The following is an 18,867-nucleotide window of genomic DNA, read 5'->3' on the forward strand; positions in this document are numbered from 1 at the left end:
CTGCTTGTTTATGCCCAAGGTGACCATTTTAATTTAATATTGATAAACTTGTGAATGAAATTTGTGAAACTCAAAAATCAAATAAAAGCATAAAATGTTGAGTTAAATTTAGAATCAAACAACAAAAAAATGTCCAAAGACACATCAAAGAATAATGCAAATAACAATGCAAGACTCATAAATTTATATCGTCATTGTACTTTAGGATTAAAATTGAATGAAAGTTTACAAGACTTGAAAGAACAAGATAAAATCTCGGAAGACGTTATTGAAAGGGTGATGAAGGTATATGATAAATGTGTCTGTAATGCCCTCAGCAATAAATTGAGCAACAAGGTTTCCTTCAAAGCCGGATGTACAACTTTTAATTTCAACAATAATGTCTATGTATGGATGCTAAATGATGTGAATTTAAAGATGGGAAATACAAAACTTGATACATTAGATTTTGTCAAGGTTGTGGCTTGTGAAGGAACTACAACAACAACGAAAAAGACAAAAAAGAGAAAGAGTCAAGATTAATCATCTCTATACTCTAAGAGTCTTGTAAATATTGTTAATTATTATTTATTATTCACCACAAGATTTAATCCGCCACTTTGTGATGGTGATGCAAATTATTTTCAATTCAAAATTTCTATTAGCTTCCTAACTTGTTTTCTCCTTTCCCAATCTGTATTGATCATTCAATTATTATTAATTCATACAATGTAATTAAACTTAATCGGTCTTTGATGATTTTTGTTGTTCAGCTTCATGTTGCTTTTTTATCAATTTCAATCTTTGAATTTCTGTTTGCACTGCTCTATCACTTTGAACAGTACGCAATCCTTGTTCCTCCAATTTATTGTAGCACATTTTGAGGCCGTAAACTTCCTTTTGACAAGCTACCCAACGATGATTGTTAGATTCCAAACATTGATCCATATCCCAGTATTGTTTAGCACAAGGTCCGAGACCTGCAACAATATTATCAATATCGTTCATGTCTACTTCATTGGATGATGTTGATTCGTTGGTCTTGTTGGTCATTTTTAAAATAAATTATTATTAAAATTAAATAATCAAAAAAGGTTTAATTTGTATTTTTATTCTTTTGGAATGAGCTATTTACCAATTGTTTACAATCAAAAATAAATACACGTAATAATTGAGAAAAGAATGTCACTTCGTTTGGATTTTCCACATATTCGTCAACCTCTTCAAGTGTTTGGAAATCATTGAGTTTCAGTTTTGGATATGATTCTCTAATAATAGTAAAAACTTGGTCCTCTGATGGGTAATTTCCGTACTTAGAGTAAATTTCCTCTCCTATTTCACTAATAATCATTGAAACGTTTGTAAGTAATTGTCTATTAGTATTGACCTTTTTCAAATTTCTCTCCATCCAATCCAATAGCTCATCAAATACAGCACTTTGTCTTACAAAATGATAAATCATTTGTTCATGATGTTTTCTTGTTGGTAAGAAGGCCTCTCCTTTAAGAATACCAAGATTAAACAATTTCAAAACCTTTTCCAATAGTTGAGATGCCTTTTCCTTATCCTTACTACAATTATCCTTGGCAATAATATCACAAATCATTGTGAGAGCCTTCCATAGTGTATCCCAATCAACAGCAAATCTGACACGATACTTTCTACTTTGACAAATCAGTAAATGGATTGCAGAGAGGGCTCTCATTGCTAAATCGACTGGAAAATGTTTTCTCTGAAGGTGATGGAATATGAAATCAATTAGTAATTCCATAAGTACCTTGGCAAGTGTGCCGTATCCATTATATTGATTCTTAACAAAGACTGCCTTTTCCTTTTTGAATAGGAAAAAATCAAGTTTCGTATTAATATCAAAAATGTACTTTCTAAAAACTTTCTTTTCAATTAAACATAATATCACTAATAAACAAAAATGTGTATAGTACTGGCTGGTAATATCTTCTGAAGTCTTTGAGAGTGTGCTATTGTTATTGACATGTTTGGTGGTATAGAATGGTTCTTGGAATAGAATTGAGGTAAATTTCAAAAATTCTTGGAAAATGAGAGGGCACAATTTAGTTGTTTTGGTTTTTTGCAATTCATCGAGTTGATCCTTGATATTTCTCTTTGGAGAGTCGGTTTTTTCATCAGATATTTGAGCAAGTGATCTTGTCATTGAGCCTACAAAATCCTTATTATGATTGGCAAGTTCATAGAGCAAGAGTAGGGATCCTGAGATTTCATTAACACTTCTTGCTTTCTTACTAACTTGTTCAGTTGAGGAGCCAAATATACTAGACCATACATAATTTACAATTCCTGGTTGTTCTATTGATTTTTCAAAATCCTCATTCCAAACCAATAAAAATTTGGTAATAACATCTGCAAGTGCTATCATTGAAGATGGTTTTTGAATAGAGCCAATGTGAGCAATATACTTGTTATCAGTTTCGTATTTTCTATAGTTGCAAAGTAGTGAAAGACAAATAATGGCATTCTTTTTCATCTTTCCTGAAAATGAAGGGTCTTCAATAACAAAGAGTAGTGGCTCAAACACATCAACTAGAGTAAAGTAATCTATAATAGCATTTTGATTGGCATTATCTGCTCCTGTTAGTAAAATAATAAATAAAGCAAGAGTCATTTGTTTAACCTTTTTAACATCTTTTAACAGTAATTGACAACTCTTGGAAAGGAGGATTTTAAAAAATTCATCAGCACTTTGGAATCCACAAACCAAACTCATTATTCTCACACTAAAATTATTCCACTTTTTCGAAAATAATCCTTTAAATATTATACAAAGTGTTTGAATGGCATTGGCCCTTCTAATTTGTGAATCATCATTCAAGTAAAATAGGCACTTCAAACAAAATGGATTCAATATCGTTTGTTCTATATTCATCAATTCCTCCTCAGTTTGTAGTACAATGGTATTTTCCAAAAATCCTATATTAATTTTCAACAAGAACAGTTCATCCCAATAAGAATCTGGCTTTTCGAAAGGTTTGTTAGTTTCATCCCGATAGTTAAAGATTGTCTCGATCATGGCTATATACTTCTCTCGGAACACTCCCGATGATCCATTAGTGCTAGTTATTTGTTGTAAAGAGGAGATTTGATTTTTTGGTGTGAGAGAGCCACTAGATGAAGATGCGCTCATTTTTTTTAAGTGAATCTTCTTACCAACCACGTAATTGGCACGTGTCATTCAGATTGTAATGCATCACATTCAATTATTAATTCGTAGAATTGAAAATAAAACTGTTATCTGTTTTATTCAGAATAAAGAAACTTTTTTTAAAACAAGGTAAAAGAAGAATCAGAGTCCAGATATTTAGTTTGGCAAATGTCTTCCACTGGTAAAGTTCAGTTACTACTTTTGAATATTCAGCGTTTTGCTGGATACAAACGGAATAGTAGAATTATCAAAAACACCCGACCTTGATTCGGTAGGTTTGAAAGGGTAACTTAATTGTTTTTCCTTTGCATCTTTTCTTGTGATGGATCTAACTGGATCAATAAACTTCTCAGAGGCAAGAATAGTCTCTACAGGAATAACATCCTTCTTTTTCTTACATGGTACATAATTCTTTTTGGAGACTAGAGTAATTAGTTTCAATGTTGTTATTGTTATTCATTAGGTTAATTAAGCATTACTTACTTCTTGTATCTTTTTCAATCATATTCTCAAACCTAATGACTTCCTTATCTGTATCGTATTTACAAGAGTTTTGAATTGATCTTTCATAAGTCTTTTCTTTGATTGATACAACCTCTTCTGGTGGTTTGAAAGGGCCATGTCTTTTATCCTTATATCTCATTTTGTCCTTATCATTAATCGGTGGTAGAGGTTTATCCCTTTCTTGAAGATTTCCTTTAATTTGATCTGGATACAGGTAGGCAAGGGATGGATGTGTTTTCAGTTCCGAATTGTTGGATCTCATCAGAGTTGAATTTACAGGAACAACCTTCTTATTTTGAAGACTGTTAATATATTCAGTTTTTGCAACGTATCTCAATTGGTCTTCTACTGGAATTCCATATACAGTATCCTCGGAAATATATCTATGATTTGGTTTGTAAACACCAGGAATGGCCTTTGTACTGACAAGGTGATGAAGGGACTTTGAATATTCTTGAAATTTTTCGTAGTCTTTCTTTTCCTTTTCATCTTGCATTTCCTCAGTTCTTTGTTGCTTGTATTGTTGTACATATTCGTTTGTGAGAGAACTTTGATGTTCAACAAAGGCCAAATACTCCTTTCTCTTATAATAATTATGTACATATTTTCTCACCCAAAATCCTCTGAATATCCTTTGAATTTGAGCTGCACAATAGTGATAGAGTTGAATTCGCTCCTGTTTTTCTCGTTCCTCTTGCAGAAGTCTTTTCAATTTCCTTCCATAAAGATGTCCTCTAAATACTCTCTGAATTGTAATTACTTTATGTCTGAATTTAAGGAATGCACTTCTTACAATCCATCTTCTGTATGTTTTTTGAATTGAGAGCGCAGCCTTGTTTTCCTTATCTCTATTTGATTCCGCCTCCCTTTAAAATTTGTCAATTAATTATTCAATCCAATTTATATAATGATCGTACCTTCTGGCTTGAAAGAAACTCTCCATCACAATATCGGGAGAGAGTTCTAAGAAGATTTTAGGTCTATTTGTTCCTACAGACATTTTTTTCAAGTTGTTTGACCAGTAAATTAAATGGCGGGAAATCATCTTCCATCACCTTTTACTTACCTTGAATCAAACGAAGCCTATTCTATTTCTGACAAATTGATAAATAGAATAATCTTCTATTGTTTTAACTATTAATTATGAAAATAAATCCTTTCGATAACATCGCTTTATTCTCTCTAAATACCATATTTATTCAAATAGTACGCAGTTGAGTGACTCATCTATTTTTCTAAGGAATGAAAATTGTAGTTTTTTAGCGCCAAATTTCATTCCACTCTTTCACACCTGTTAAGGCTTTTTCATTGTTATTAAAATAACACTCTTAAAAAAACATTCAAAGTCAACTATCCTCACATACTAAATGAAACTCATCAACAATGGACAGAAGTGACTACGACAGTGAAGATGATCAGCAAAACTGGACAATCCCTGATACACAGGAGCAAGAAGAAGATACCACACCTCTCTTTGAGAATGTTTCACCTCAACCAAAATCTAGCGAAAGAGATTCGGTTCATCTTCATCAACTATATTACATTGACCAAGGTGAATGGAATGATTTCCAGAATAATCAGCAATCAAATCAACTCTCTCCAACATTGGATAATGTATCACCTAGCCTTGACTCTTCTCAATACCATCTTCAAGATAATCTTCTTCTAGGTATTAAGCAAGAGCCACCAACAACAACATTAGACAAGGCTCTTCTCATTGGAACCTCTCTTCCTAGCTTTATCAGAAAGAAACTTCCCAAAGAGGAGCAAGAAAAATTTGCCAACACCCGACTGCTCATGTTCAACAGAGATTATTTCTTTGCAGTGATGGACGAGGAGAACGACGAATTGGATCGCTTGGTATGCATTGATAAGGCTGACCTTACTCTCAATCCAAAAGATGATAATTATTCTGTAAAGAGAAGGCGAACATTTGCAACTTCCGATGATGAAGAAGAATCGATTGATAGTGAGTGTGACCTGTATGTTGATGAGGCAGAATCAGACGAATCAGCAGACTATAAAGAATATGAAGAATATGTGGATTTTGAAGAAGAGGATGTAGCAGAGGAAGAAATAGAAAAACCCAAACCTGTGAAACCTAAAAGAACAAGAGCTTCATCCTCAAAAGAAAATAGAGTTTCATCTTTATCATCCCAAATTGCTTCATCTTCCTCCTCCGCAGAAAACTCATCCTCCACTGTACATAGAGTTTCATCAACATCAGATACAATACTTGTTCACTTCTTTGCAGATAAGATTGAGGAAGGAAGATACCTATCCTCCACTATTTATGCTCCGTGCAGAACTAAAACAGGAGCAAAAGCAGTCAAACCAAATGCCTATGTAAATAAGAGAACCACCATCAAACAAACCGACAAGACACTGCTGCTAACAATTAGTAATCCATTTGGGAATTTAAATAGACATGATTTTGAAATTTGCATCATTGTGGATGATAGTTTCCATGGAGAGGAATTAAAAGTGAGGGATCAGTTGAATGATAAGGAAATGCTTGTGAAAAAATTGATAAAAGACCCAGAAGAAGAAGACCTACTAACAATTGTACATCAGAAAAAGGTTGAAGAAGGATGGGAAATTGGTTGTCAAGTTAGCACTTCAAATAATTTTGGATGGAAATCAAAGCACAAGTATTACAAATTTCTAATTCTATCCAACATTCAAAATGTCCACTCATGTGTTTCCGAAGAATTTAGAGTCTCTCAAAATGTAAGTTTTGTCTAATTCCATGAATGCTTAATCTTAATATTCCTCTCCTTCATCAGTGTGCTCAAAACATGAGACAGTCCAATAAGAAAAAGTAAGTCAATTGTTCAATGCCTTATTTCTTTACATTATTTTTAAAAAGAAAAAAGCAAAAGAAGAGAAAAAAACATATTTCCTAGATTGATTTTTTAATAAATTAGATCAATATGTTACTGAGTTGTAGCTCCAATAAATAAATCTTCTTCTTCGTCTCTCATTTCATCATCAGTTAAGGTGGCTTCTGTTTGAGTAGCTTCTCTATTTTCTGTTTGAGTTACTTCTTGTCTTTCTGGCTCATTCTCATCTTCGGTATCTGAGAGAATTTCATTATCATTCTCTTCACCAATCTCAAGCCATTCCTCAATCTTCTTCTTCATAATGTGACGAACTTGTTCAAGTGCATGATGGGAGTACCAACCTGATTTTGGATCACATTCTGCATTTTGATTCCACACATACTCTCTCAATCCTAGTTCTTCACCTGATTTGATGCCCAAAAGTACACCATAGGTTATTGGTATCTTTTCGTCCTTTTCTGCCATAATAATATTTTGTGCAGATGATAATCTAATATCACACAATTGATAAAACACTTGAATTTGTGTTGGTACTGAATTAAATTCATATGAAGCATTGTCATCATTTTCACCTTGATTCGTGTTTGCATTGGTACTCAAAACTGAAGAGGTTGCATTTGGTGCCACGTTTTCATTTTCATTGTTTGGCTGGTCCTTATTTTGTCCTGAATACAAGTAATCATGCAAGTCAATGTGTAAATCAGTTCTTCTCTTTGGAAGACGTCTGAATTTGTTTGTTTCCATTTCGTCATCCTTCTTTTTACCTGCCAATGCATTGATTTTTGGTCTCAACTCTTGAGGAATTCTAAAATCTAACATTTGATAATAGGCAGCACCCACATCTTTTTTAGGGTCGTAACCATATCGCACCCATAACATTCTCCAAGGACCACTCTTGTAGTGATAGGCAATTCTTGGAAGTACCATTCTGAGTTTCCATCTATCCTTTCTACCTTCAAACTTACTTGTAATGGCACTTCTGGACCACATTGGTCTGATTTTTCTACTCTTTGAATCAGATAAATTGTCAATTGCTGATTCTTCATTTTCATTGTCAGGATAACCAAATAATTTTCTCAATTTCTTTTCCATATCAGTGTACAATTCCTTATCTTTAGCATTGACAATATCTGGAGGTGGACCTGTTGGAACTTCATCTTCAAAGTTAATTTCAACACAATGAGGAACGTATTGCTTATTTTTCTTAATTAATCTCTTAAAATTGGAGCTACCATCGTGAGAAACGATTGGTACGACCTCTGAAAGTGGATTTTGCTTAAAGGCATAATCCATTGGCATGTCAAAACGTGAGAATATTGGTGGAGGTAAATCTAGCATTGCCTTATGATGTTTGGTATTCTTTCCTGTATGAGGATGCTCCAATGATGCTCTAGAAAGAAAAACCGTCGAGGTGGCTTCTGACAATTCATCAGAATAATAAATACTTCTTTGTTGTGAGTTACGTGCATCTTGGTTTAAAGCTGTCGATGACTTGTTAGAATTGACATCATCTGTGTGCATTTCATCTCCTTCATCTCCAATATTCGAAAAATTATTGCTAGCAGCATTTTCAGTTCCATTTTGATCATCATCCATAGATTGATCCAAATCGACATATTTTGGTTGAATATATTGAAAATCAGACATTCCTTTAAAATTCACAGTTTTTGAAATAGTTCCAATAACACTAATTTCCGAATTTGATGAGTCATACCTCGTGACTACCTTATCTCCAATAACTTTTTTAACTTTCTTTCTTCTGATTCGAACGAGTAAATTATTTGTTGAAGTGGCATCACCATAAACTGGATGACAACTCATAAAATTGCCAGGTCTAAATCTACATTCCAAAAATTTAGAATCAGAATTTGGTGCTTCTTGTTCTTTCGAATTTTTACCATTTGCTATTGTTTGAGATGGTGGAGGTGGTGACTTTTTGTGTAATTTCTGAATACTTTTCATTCCTCCGAGCATTTGAATGGCATTCGAAACATTTTTCACTCTTCCAGGAAATAATACCATTGTATATTTAGTTTCTGGTATTGAATAAATTGGAGCCTTTTCATAATTCATAGCTGGTGCCAGATATGAAATGATAGAAGCTTGCTGAGGTGTTACTACAGGGACAGGTTGTCCAACCATCATGGAAGGAGATGTTGCATCATAGATAGGAATTGCTGAACCCAAATGTATTGATGGTGGTGGTATTAATGGTACTTCGGAATTGTTAATTGTGACTGGTTGTGTTCCTCCTTCTTCATTCTGTATTTGTGTTGGTTGATAGGAGGAGGAGAAGGATGAATTATTGTCATCATTGTCCACTATCATCATGACTCCAACATTGCTGTTATTAGTTTCATGATTATTATTATTATTATTAAAATTATTTTCTTGTTGTTCCTGATTAACTACTACTACTTCCGAATGGGGTGGTGTATTGTTTGTTCCATCTTCTTGTTGACTGTTTCGTTGTCGCCACAGTTGGTATTCTTGTTGGCTTATCATTTTTTTAATGTTGTGGAAACTTTAAACTGACACTTTTTAATTGTTGTTGAAAATTATTACTATTTATTTTCTCTTCTTTCTTTGATTTCTCCCAAGAGCTTGTCCTTTTTAAGCGAGAATTCAGTTTTAATTCTTTCCATTTCTTCCATGAGTGCCTTTTTGTAATTTTCAACAATTTCATTGTTTGCATTGGAGTATTCTTGTCTGGTATGTTTTTGAACTTGCAGTTCATTTTCAATATGTACCTCATTTACACTATCATTCGAGTCATCAGAGGTAGCAGATTTGTTAAGGAGTTCCATTCCTGACTGAGATGATCTCATTTTAGTTAAGGTTGACCTGTCAAAAGGAAGCTTTTCTTCCGTTACAAACTCTTCATTAAGGTATTCCCTCATGTTGTATTGCACTAGGTTTGGAAGTTGCTCCTTAACGGAATCTTCTTCTAATACTAGAGGGTTTTGGTCAATGTTGAATATGATAAGGCTCTTTGGTAAGTTTTCCAAATCACAATATTCAATTACATTATTGGATAAGTCAAGGTATTGAAGTTTGTGGTTATCTGCCAATTCATTTTCCACACGTTTAATCTTGTTATCAAATAATGCTAAAAATACAAGGTGTGGCAAATATCTAAACTCATCAGATAACTCTGTAATAAAATTCTATTCTATGGTCAATAAATTTCATTCACTAAAACTTACACATTGCAGATAAATATGAGTCAAATGGCCATACAAATCCAAATTTTCAATTACATGAATATTACTACGATCCAAATTTAACTTTTTAAGCTCGAATAATGAAGTGTACAACTCGTCCTCATCAGTTGGAATCTCAGTGAGACACTTGTCTGCCACTAACTTGGGTGTTATCTTTGTTGGTTTTTTGACTACTGTAGATTGAGTACGTTCCTTTTTCAAGTCATTTTCCATGTCCTTTATTGAATAAAATCCTTCACCAAGACCATCAGATTCATCATTATTCAGGTCAATATTTTCCGATAGAGTGCTTGATGTATCATTGATCTCCACTTCTTGTTTCTCCTGTTCTTGTTGTTGCTTGGAGGGAGTAGAAGATTTTGATTCAGTCTTTTTTGCCACCTTTGGTTGTTGAGATGTTACTACTGCACTTTTTGTAGTATTATTATTACGTTGTGGTTGTACAGTGTTTGGTGTTCTTTCCGATAAGGATTTGTTACTAGCCGAAGAGGTTGTAGTTTTTGTTGTTTTTGCACCTGTTGTTGTACTAGTTTTGGCGCCAATCATTTTTTTTTGTAGTTGAAAGTAATTTAAGGAAGCAACTCAAGCAACCAACCCAACCTGGTATCGGAAAACTAATTATTTTCCCTTGTTGTGGGAGTGATTACTGGGTTTTTGCATGAGAGTTCTTCATTGAGGAAGGTAAATATATCGATCATACTCTTCATTAAGAATGCAAAGCAATTGGTATGAGTAAAATTGGCCGCCAAACAACCTAAAGGAACATAAAAAGCATTGGTCTGTAGAAGAAATTCAAAGAGACTCTCATTCTCTTCACAAACATCCCAAGCAGCTGACCACTCTAAAAAGTATTCATAATAATACCTAAAGGTACCATGCTCATCAATGTTCCACACTGGTTTGCATGAAAGGAGTGACTCAGAGTGATCTCTTCTCACTCCATTAATTCCAACTAATTCCATCTTTAAAAGATTACTTAAAATTTTGTTCATGTCGGCAGAAATTAAATATACAGTGGTTTGGTACTGTTCTCCAGAAAAAGATATTTCTATTTGCTTTTTTTCAAAATATGGATTTAGGGATTGGGTAGGAAGCCTAAGTGGAATTGAAAGCTTAGTCAATGTTCTCGTATAATCATTCACTGACTCTCCATTTACAGTAACACTCACTTGTCCAATAGTTTGTGTATCAAAATTGATTTGTACATATTCTCTTGGATTTCCAAAGTAAAAAGTTCTAAATAAATTGATCGTCAAATCCTTGTTATTTCTTCCTCTAACAACTTCATGAGAATTGGCAATTTTACGTAAAACATCATCGCTCAACAATTGCAACAACCTGTCAGACACGATACTGAACACCAATTTTTTCTGAAGTGGATTGAGTGTATTATCTGCAATTTGTTTGTTAAAATTATCTACATTGGTTGGATTTCTAATTAGATACTTGATGACTTTGTATCGAAGACTATTCTTTCCTCTAGCATCAATATCATAGGCATCTAGTGTTAATCTTCCGATCAGACTTTGATTGGTAATCTTCACCCTAGTTGCATTTCTAGATCGTTTATGAATATTAATTTCATTATTTGTGATGGTTTTAATAACACTCTTTGTTTTCGTAATGTACACTAGTGTACGCACATTGTCGAGTGATAAATCCTCATCATATAGAGCACTTCCAGACTTGGACTCTATAAGTGATGAAGAATTATAATCCTCTGATGATGTTGTTTTTCCACCTTCTTCTTCGTTCGTTTCCATCAACACACAGATTGTTTAAAAATTTGAGTATCCTTGACAACAGGGTTTTGGCTGTATGGCAATATTTTTTGTTTGATGAATTTTATTATTTTTAAATTGTAGGCTGAAGAATGGAAAATTTAATTGTATTGGAAATATGACTTCACTAATATTTTATTGTAAAAATTGAGAAATCCATTGACAAATATTGGCAGAGGCTAACCTGGCTTCTTTAGAATAATCAATCATATTCAGATAACCATGACCAAGAGCATCATATAATTGGATCTTGACTCTACCTCCATTGTTTTTGGCAATACGTTTGGCCATATAAATTCCATCATCAAAGAGAGGATCCAAAGCACCCATATCAAAATAGGTTGGAGGGAACTTTTTCAACACTTCCTCGTCAATCATAGCAGGAGAAACGAATGGATTTTCAAAGGCATTATCAGAATCCTTACAGTAAAGCTCTCCACACAATCTCAAAAAGTTAATATTTACAAGTGGTTCAATAACAGAGATTTGACGTGAAGGTGAAGGTGAAAAATCAAGATATGTCACTGGATAACTCAAAACCAAAGCATCTGGTAATCTGATACCGTCTCTGATTGCTCTTTGAGCAACAGCCAAAGTCAAATTACCTCCAGCACTATCACCTGCTATAACAATTCGTTTCAGAGGTGCTCCTAATACCTTCTCGCAATTGGCTAATAGCCATTGATAGGCTGCATAACATTCCTCAATTTGAACCGGGAATTTCTCTTGAGGAGATCTTCTATAATCTACAGAAATTATTGGAATGTGCATTTCAGAGCACCATCTTCTCAAGTAAATTTCATGACTGAAACTTTCCATGGCAATAAAACCACCACCATGAATGTGTAAAATGATAGAACCATCGAATGTATTCTTTCCTGCTTCTTCCTGTTTGGTTTTAATGGAATTAATGGCTTTCATAATTTGTGAAAGGTATGGGAACTCTTGTTGCTGGCTTGTGATGTACTCTGGAGCTTCGCTGAGTGGTTTAGTTGATAAGAGTCTGAGCCCAATTTCTTGGAAGTTGTGATTCTTCATGGATTCCTCCATCGCACCATAGTAGAATTCCATGGCTGAACTTCCCTCTTTAACATCCTCAAATCCTTCCATATTTGGGTACATATTTGTAGTAGAACTGTTAAACTCAATTGGTGTCTTGGTAGTATCTGTTTTTTCCTCTTCAGACAATTCATCTTCATCCTCAGAGTAGTAGACTTGTAACTTTTCAGTTTGATCGTTTTCGTTATTATTACCAAATAGAATGATGGAACTGTTTTGTGGAGCCTCCTTAGAGACACTAACATATTCAAATTCATCACCATCAATATCTAATCCAACACTATCAACAATTTTTCTATTTGGGAATGGTATATTAAACTTTTGACTTGTTTCAATGTAAGGATATCCTAAATAAGTAAAAGTCTTGATGAATTTGTTGTTATCTTGAATATTCCAAAACTCACTACTGGCAATTGGATTCTTATTAAATAAATCTACACAATTTTCGGCTGCAGTCTTTGGATTCACCAAATAGTAAGCACTAGCTGCATAGAATATCAAATCTTTTTTCAACTTGCTTGGAATATCTTGAGTATGACCGAAACTAGCAGTTGCTTTTACAATCAATGCCAAGAACCAGGCAACTTCAGAATCATAGAATGATCCAATATGCTCCATAAATGCAGATGGTTTTACATTTTTCAATTCTTCCATGTCCCCAATTTTAATACTTTGAGAGAATGGAATGAATGAAGAGTTATTGGTATCAATCTTGTCAATTCTTTCCTGTAGAAGAGTATTTGAAACAGTAACCATAGTTTTTAAAACTTGGAATTTTTGTTGATAAATATCAAGCCACTTTTCATACTTTCCATCACTGACAGAGAAGAAGAATGATCCTCTATTTTTGATTACCTTATTGATATCATTGATACATTCCTTGAAAGTGTAAATTATAACTAGAAAACATCCTCTGAAATGGAATGCAGAATCTATAAAATTAAGATCAAATGAGGCCATATTTTTAGAATGAGAGGTACAATAAGTTTCTTCCAATTTCGATTGATTTGGATACCTATCATTTTTCAATAATTCTAGTTGGACTAGCTTGTTTTTCAATTGTTTTAAATATCCTTCAATTTCCTTTGAAAGTTCTAAAATGCATTTCAACAATAAATAAATATTGCCATTGGATAAATTATTTTCATATTTCTTTGCTTCTGAAAGGAATAGGCTCTTTGATGACATGACTATTTCCAAAGTATTATCAATCAATGTAAATCTATCTTCAGGTCCTTCAATAGAAAATAAACTATTCTGATGATAGAAAATGTCCAAACCATACAAATCTTGATTTTCGGGTTGATATTTTAAAATTGGTTCTTCTTGATCGACTTGAGAAAATTTAGAAAAATCAACATTTTGCACATTATCGGTATCAAAGTAGGAAGAAGGTGACGAAGATGAAGTATTGGCAAATTGTTCTACCATAGATGATTGATCCGTTATTAATTTACCATCATGATCGTTGCTATTCTCATTTACGAGAGGAACTTTTGGTGGTGAACTCATTTTTTCTATTGTTTGTTCGATATTACTTCTCTCTTCTATTGAGGATCTCTTGTGGTGTGAAGATTTTATTTTTGGGTGAATATTAGCTTTGATAATATTGTGATCTCCAAGCAATGAAGGAATCCATTTCAAAAATCGAAGGGATTTGGAAGCATGTTTATCCACAACGCTTTCAATATTTTCAGTATCTTGCGAATGATAAGATGATTCTAATTGAGAGGTTGAACGAGATCTTGTAGATGGAAGTACTGATAAATTTTTAGAATTACCAAGAGAAAGATGGGGAAGAAAGGTTCCGAAATGAAATCCAGGCATTTTGTAATGGAGAGTGGTTGAGTGATTTTTCAATAATACTTTTTTCATTTTTGTGGTTTCAAAAAGAAAAGATATTAGAATGGAAATAACACAAAATGTAACAATACGAATTTTATTTGAAGGAATCGTAAAACTCTTCTTCGACATTGAAGAAATCCATATCTCCATCTTCTTGCTCTGGTTTTCCACTGAAGATTGATTCCTGGTAGGTATCATCACTATCAAGACGGAAAATGTTTTCCACCAGTAAGGGCTGCTTCTCTTTACTTTGATATTCATCATCTATTACTAATTCTTCCTCATGCTCTGGAATCTTTTGACTTTTGATTTGCTTTGAATTATCATTCCTTCTCAATTCTTCCACCTCATGTTTTAATGTTTCATTTTCTCGAGTAAATTCATGGTTTATCTTTCTCAGTTTAGAGTTGATTTCTATTAATTTCTTTCCCTCAGTCTTTAATAGATTATTTTGTTTGACCTGATCCTCCAATTGACGATACAATCCTTGAAACATTAGATTGGAGTAATAGAAGGATGGATCCCAAAGCTGGTGTTGAAAGTTTACAGGTATTTGGGTGTTATCTGTAGTAATTGGTGGAGGTATTAAACTTTCAACATTCGAGCTTGTAAGTGGAGTTTGTTGATTCAAAAGGGCAATCATTGATTCCTGTGAAAGTGCAGATGGGTCATCTGTGGTATATGCCTCACTGGTTGCAAATGGCAGAGCTGCTTCCATATCTTCGTCTGTTGTGCTTGCAGCAGCAGCAGTAGCAAATGATGTTGTTTTTTCTAAATCATTTGCAAGAGCTTGATAACTTTCCCTCTCAAAAGAACTGATTTCACCAAACGAAGACGATGCCAATCCACTTGGGCTAGCTTGAGTTTTTTTCGTAGATTCTTGTTGATCCTCTTCCTTTCGTTTCCTCTTCTTCTTTCCGTCGACACTTTCTGTGCTATTCTCTTTAGATGAAGAGCTACCCTTCACATTACTCAACACTGGAAATCCCTTCATTGACATGTAGAGATCAACCTTGGTATCGCTATAATTTGTGAAAGCTAATAGGATTTTAAAATCGCCTGTTCTCTCCTCACCATCACACAAGTAACTCTTCTGACAAAAACATTGGGACTGATAGCAAGTTCCCTTCTTCTCCAACTTGGACATGGTTGTGACTTTTCTCATCTTATCAAAGAAAGCAAACGAATAAATGCCAGGATAATTGGTACCATCAATTCCATCAATCAAAAAAGCCTTTCGGGAAAAATTGGTTGCACTCAATCTACATTCTATTGTATTTCTATCTTTAGGGTTTAATACATTGTGCTGTTGGAGAAAGCCATCAAGAATTGTTTTTAATTTTACAATTGTGCCATGTACTTCATCCGATGTTATTTTACTCTTTGATTTGGTAATGACTTGTTCATTCAGTTGTGCAAGATTTTCTGCGGTTAGAGTGAGCGGTCTATTGTCTCCACTGTCATCAACCAACAACTGATAAAAAGTCTCACTATAATTGGCCATTTTTTCTTGTTGATTTGATTCGGAGAACAAACATATTAGTTTACTTGTGTTGAAACACAACCTTTCTTGTTGCAATACACAAGTTGGAATTTGGCAATAATTATCATAGTAGTATGAGCATAGATATAAGAATAATTGTGGCTTGCTGAAATACTGAAAGTCACTTGAATTCAATTTTCGGAAGGAAAATGCTCTATCTGATTCTTTCATTAGTTCATCATCATTTAATAATTAATGGGCTATTTTCGGATTGTGATTGGAATGAACGTCTTTAACAAAATTTAGGAAAATAATTGGAAAATTATATGTGGATTAGAACAATTAAATTTGGATTTTTGAATATTTAATTTAATAACGTTTATTTTAACAATACCTGGAAAGATATGTAAGCTTGTTGCCAACTCGGAGTCTACTAAGATCACTAAACTGTTACATTTTCAAATTGCTTATATAATCAACATATTCCTACTTGATCAAAATCGAGACACAACAATGGAGAACAAACGTATTAATTTACTTGTATTGAAACACAATCTTTCTTGTTGCAATACACAAGTTGGAATTTGGATTCTATAATGTGCTGACAGGTTGGAGAAATATTTTTGATTTCCACTATCCCCTTAAGAATGTAATGGCTTTCGTATTTGAATAATATTTTAGGTTTTGTGATTTATTGTAGATTCCTACTCTTTCTCAAGTATCGTTGAAAAAAAAGTGTAAATGAATCATTCCTTGAGAGTCAAGGCTTAATTTCCTGACAATCATAATCTTCTTCTCACTAACAATATGAGCTATTAATGAGTATTCAATAGGAATGAGATTTACTTTCTGTCTAAAATTGTTGCAACACCAGGCAATTCCCACTTCTTTTCTAACCATACTTTCTTAATGTACATGTAGAAAAAGTCAGCATACAATACAGTTTGAATCAATCCGGCTAACCAAGCATTATAAGGTGAATAACCTTCACCAAAATATCTATAAACCCAATTCAAAATGTAAAAGACACGATATCCTCCCAAAGTGAAAACATAATGTGAAGTAATAGCTTCAGCTCCTCCTTTCTTTGTCAATAAGAATAATTGTGGCATGATGGCAAGACTTTCTAAAAAGATACTAAAAGTCCACAATAATTCGAATACAGAATAATCATCAGTAAAGATAATACCCAAAATAATAGAAGGAACAATGAGGAAATAAAGTGGGAATGTATCACTTTGTGTATCATAGGTTGCACGATATTTAGTTCTCATCAAGTAAACAATAGCAATAGATGAAGCAAGGAAGAAAATCTTCATAAGAGTATTATAAAGAGAAATGAAGGAAGTAAATAAATCAATTCCGTATCTACAAATAAAAACAATAACATATAAAAATTGTGTTCTTAAAGACACTCCAGCACAATTTTTCAACATGATCATCTTGTAGAGAAGTAAGCAAATTGATCCAAGGTGAAGAAAATCACCAAATAAACGGAAAATATTCATCTTCTTGTCCTCCGATTAAATAATTTTTTTTTAAAATAAATAAGCTGCAAAAAGTACAATAACGTAATGCCACGTATTTGGCTCTTTGAACTTTCATACGTCTGACTATGCTTGCTATTGTAGTACTATTATAAATTCTCTTTCCATTCAATATACATCATCATCAGGTAGGAAAAGAGGAATTTCTTCTTTCACAAGTTGAAAATGAATTTATAGTTCGACCGCGCCAAAATTTGAAAAAGAAAAAAAAGAAAATTAAAATTTGATGATCATGGCCAATAAATCAGCGAGCAAGAAGAAGGCAGAAAAGAGTGAAGCTGATGCCCTACCATCAGATAATCACCTACCAGCAGAAGACTATCTTGTAAAATTTATTAATTTTAAACCAAATGAGAAAGGAGAAGTTAAATTACCTCCAAATTCGAGTTATCTGAGAAAGAGTAAAAGGCTTGCTAAACTTTTGGAAGAAAATTCGTGGAAATTAGTGGAGAGTGATCGTCTCAATTCTAAAAAACATGTGTATAATAAGAGTCAATTTGTAGAGAGTGCATCTATTGATGAAATTGTCAAATTGTCATCTAGTCAATCAACTTTAAATATTGGTGCCACGAGCAATTCGAAGAGTTCACAAAAATCATCATCAAAATCATCATCTTCAAAATCTTCGTCATCGACAACAACCAAGAGAAAGGCTCCAGCCACTAAATCATCATCAAAATCATCAAAAAAGAAAAAGAAGGAAGAATCTGAAGAAGAAATTGATTATGAGAGTGACGATTCGAGTGAGGAGGATATTATTTTAGAGGATAGTGACGAAGATGAAGAAGTAAAACCAAAAGTTTACAATACCAGAAGTAGAAAAGGTGCTGCTACCACCACAACAGCTGCAACAAGTAAACCAACAACAACGAGCACTGGATCAAAGAGTTCAGAATCCAAAGAAGAAAAGCCCACTAAATCAAAGAGCTCAGAATCATCCTCTTTGAATAAAACCGAAACCAAATCCAAGACAAAAACCGAAACCAAAACTATTTCCAAACCAACAGGAAAGACAACAACAGCTTCAACAAAAACTATTGATTCATTCTTTAAGGCAGCACCAAAGAAGAAACAGGAAGAGGAACCAGTAGTAAATGAAAAAAGTGAGGAAGAAGAGGAAGAAAAGAAAACAACCCCAAGAAAATTCAATAGAGTTGGTCGATCTGCCACCACTCCAGAGAAATCATCACCATCTACAAATACCAAGACCACTACTACATCTCAAGAGCCTACCAAAAAGATTGAGCCTACCAGGACAGAAAATGGAAAGATTGATTTTTCTCAATTCATGAATACCAACACTAATGTTTCCCAATCTCCATTCTCTCCTTCAAAAAATTTGACAAACAAACGAGTTGCATCAACCAAGTAAATTAATTTATTTTCATTTCAAATCTTAATCTTATCAAAAACAACCACTTGTC

General features: G+C 33.5%; 10 protein-coding genes across 10 annotated transcripts; 3 read left to right on the top strand and 7 right to left on the bottom strand.

The window, feature by feature from the left end:
* Positions 1-129: 129 nt before the first annotated feature.
* NAEGRDRAFT_63919 (uncharacterized protein) lies at positions 130-522 on the top strand (the record flags this gene model as incomplete). Its single annotated transcript, XM_002680695.1, has 1 exon — positions 130-522. The coding sequence occupies one exon, from the start codon at positions 130-132 to the stop codon at positions 520-522; it is 393 nt and encodes a 130-aa protein (XP_002680741.1).
* A 553-nt stretch (positions 523-1,075) lies between these two features.
* NAEGRDRAFT_63920 (uncharacterized protein) lies at positions 1,076-3,139 on the bottom strand (the record flags this gene model as incomplete). Its single annotated transcript, XM_002680867.1, has 1 exon — positions 1,076-3,139. One exon carries the CDS (start codon positions 3,137-3,139, stop codon positions 1,076-1,078), a length of 2,064 nt encoding a protein of 687 aa, XP_002680913.1.
* A 213-nt stretch (positions 3,140-3,352) lies between these two features.
* NAEGRDRAFT_63921 (uncharacterized protein) lies at positions 3,353-4,661 on the bottom strand (the record flags this gene model as incomplete). Its single annotated transcript, XM_002680868.1, has 3 exons — positions 3,353-3,579; positions 3,641-4,527; positions 4,579-4,661. The coding sequence occupies 3 exons, from the start codon at positions 4,659-4,661 to the stop codon at positions 3,353-3,355; spliced, it is 1,197 nt and encodes a 398-aa protein (XP_002680914.1).
* Positions 4,662-5,044: 383 nt separating this feature from the next.
* On the top strand, positions 5,045-6,486 carry NAEGRDRAFT_46726 (uncharacterized protein; the record flags this gene model as incomplete). The annotated part of the gene is made up of 2 exons (XM_002680696.1): positions 5,045-6,391; positions 6,448-6,486. 2 exons carry the CDS (start codon positions 5,045-5,047, stop codon positions 6,484-6,486), a joined length of 1,386 nt encoding a protein of 461 aa, XP_002680742.1.
* A 73-nt stretch (positions 6,487-6,559) lies between these two features.
* On the bottom strand, positions 6,560-9,009 carry NAEGRDRAFT_57146 (RNA polymerase III transcription factor TFIIIC subunit; the record flags this gene model as incomplete). The annotated part of the gene is made up of 1 exon (XM_002680869.1): positions 6,560-9,009. One exon carries the CDS (start codon positions 9,007-9,009, stop codon positions 6,598-6,600), a length of 2,412 nt encoding a protein of 803 aa, XP_002680915.1. The 3' UTR covers positions 6,560-6,597.
* Positions 9,010-9,068: 59 nt separating this feature from the next.
* Positions 9,069-11,491, bottom strand: NAEGRDRAFT_63924 (uncharacterized protein; the record flags this gene model as incomplete). The annotated part of the gene is made up of 3 exons (XM_002680870.1): positions 9,069-9,671; positions 9,711-10,243; positions 10,483-11,491. 3 exons carry the CDS (start codon positions 11,489-11,491, stop codon positions 9,069-9,071), a joined length of 2,145 nt encoding a protein of 714 aa, XP_002680916.1.
* A 128-nt stretch (positions 11,492-11,619) lies between these two features.
* Positions 11,620-14,395, bottom strand: NAEGRDRAFT_57147 (lipase; the record flags this gene model as incomplete). Its single annotated transcript, XM_002680871.1, has 1 exon — positions 11,620-14,395. The coding sequence occupies one exon, from the start codon at positions 14,393-14,395 to the stop codon at positions 11,645-11,647; it is 2,751 nt and encodes a 916-aa protein (XP_002680917.1). The 3' UTR covers positions 11,620-11,644.
* A 112-nt stretch (positions 14,396-14,507) lies between these two features.
* Positions 14,508-15,917, bottom strand: NAEGRDRAFT_63926 (uncharacterized protein; the record flags this gene model as incomplete). Its single annotated transcript, XM_002680872.1, has 1 exon — positions 14,508-15,917. One exon carries the CDS (start codon positions 15,915-15,917, stop codon positions 14,508-14,510), a length of 1,410 nt encoding a protein of 469 aa, XP_002680918.1.
* An 821-nt stretch (positions 15,918-16,738) lies between these two features.
* On the bottom strand, positions 16,739-17,404 carry NAEGRDRAFT_60343 (uncharacterized protein; the record flags this gene model as incomplete). Its single annotated transcript, XM_002680873.1, has 1 exon — positions 16,739-17,404. The coding sequence occupies one exon, from the start codon at positions 17,402-17,404 to the stop codon at positions 16,739-16,741; it is 666 nt and encodes a 221-aa protein (XP_002680919.1).
* Positions 17,405-17,675: 271 nt separating this feature from the next.
* Positions 17,676-18,815, top strand: NAEGRDRAFT_63928 (uncharacterized protein; the record flags this gene model as incomplete). Its single annotated transcript, XM_002680697.1, has 1 exon — positions 17,676-18,815. One exon carries the CDS (start codon positions 17,676-17,678, stop codon positions 18,813-18,815), a length of 1,140 nt encoding a protein of 379 aa, XP_002680743.1.
* Positions 18,816-18,867: the final 52 nt, after the last annotated feature.

This window comes from Naegleria gruberi, assembly GCF_000004985.1.
Source record: "Naegleria gruberi genomic scaffold NAEGRscaffold_8, whole genome shotgun sequence".
NCBI lineage: Eukaryota > Heterolobosea > Eutetramitea > Acrasida > Naegleriidae > Naegleria > Naegleria gruberi.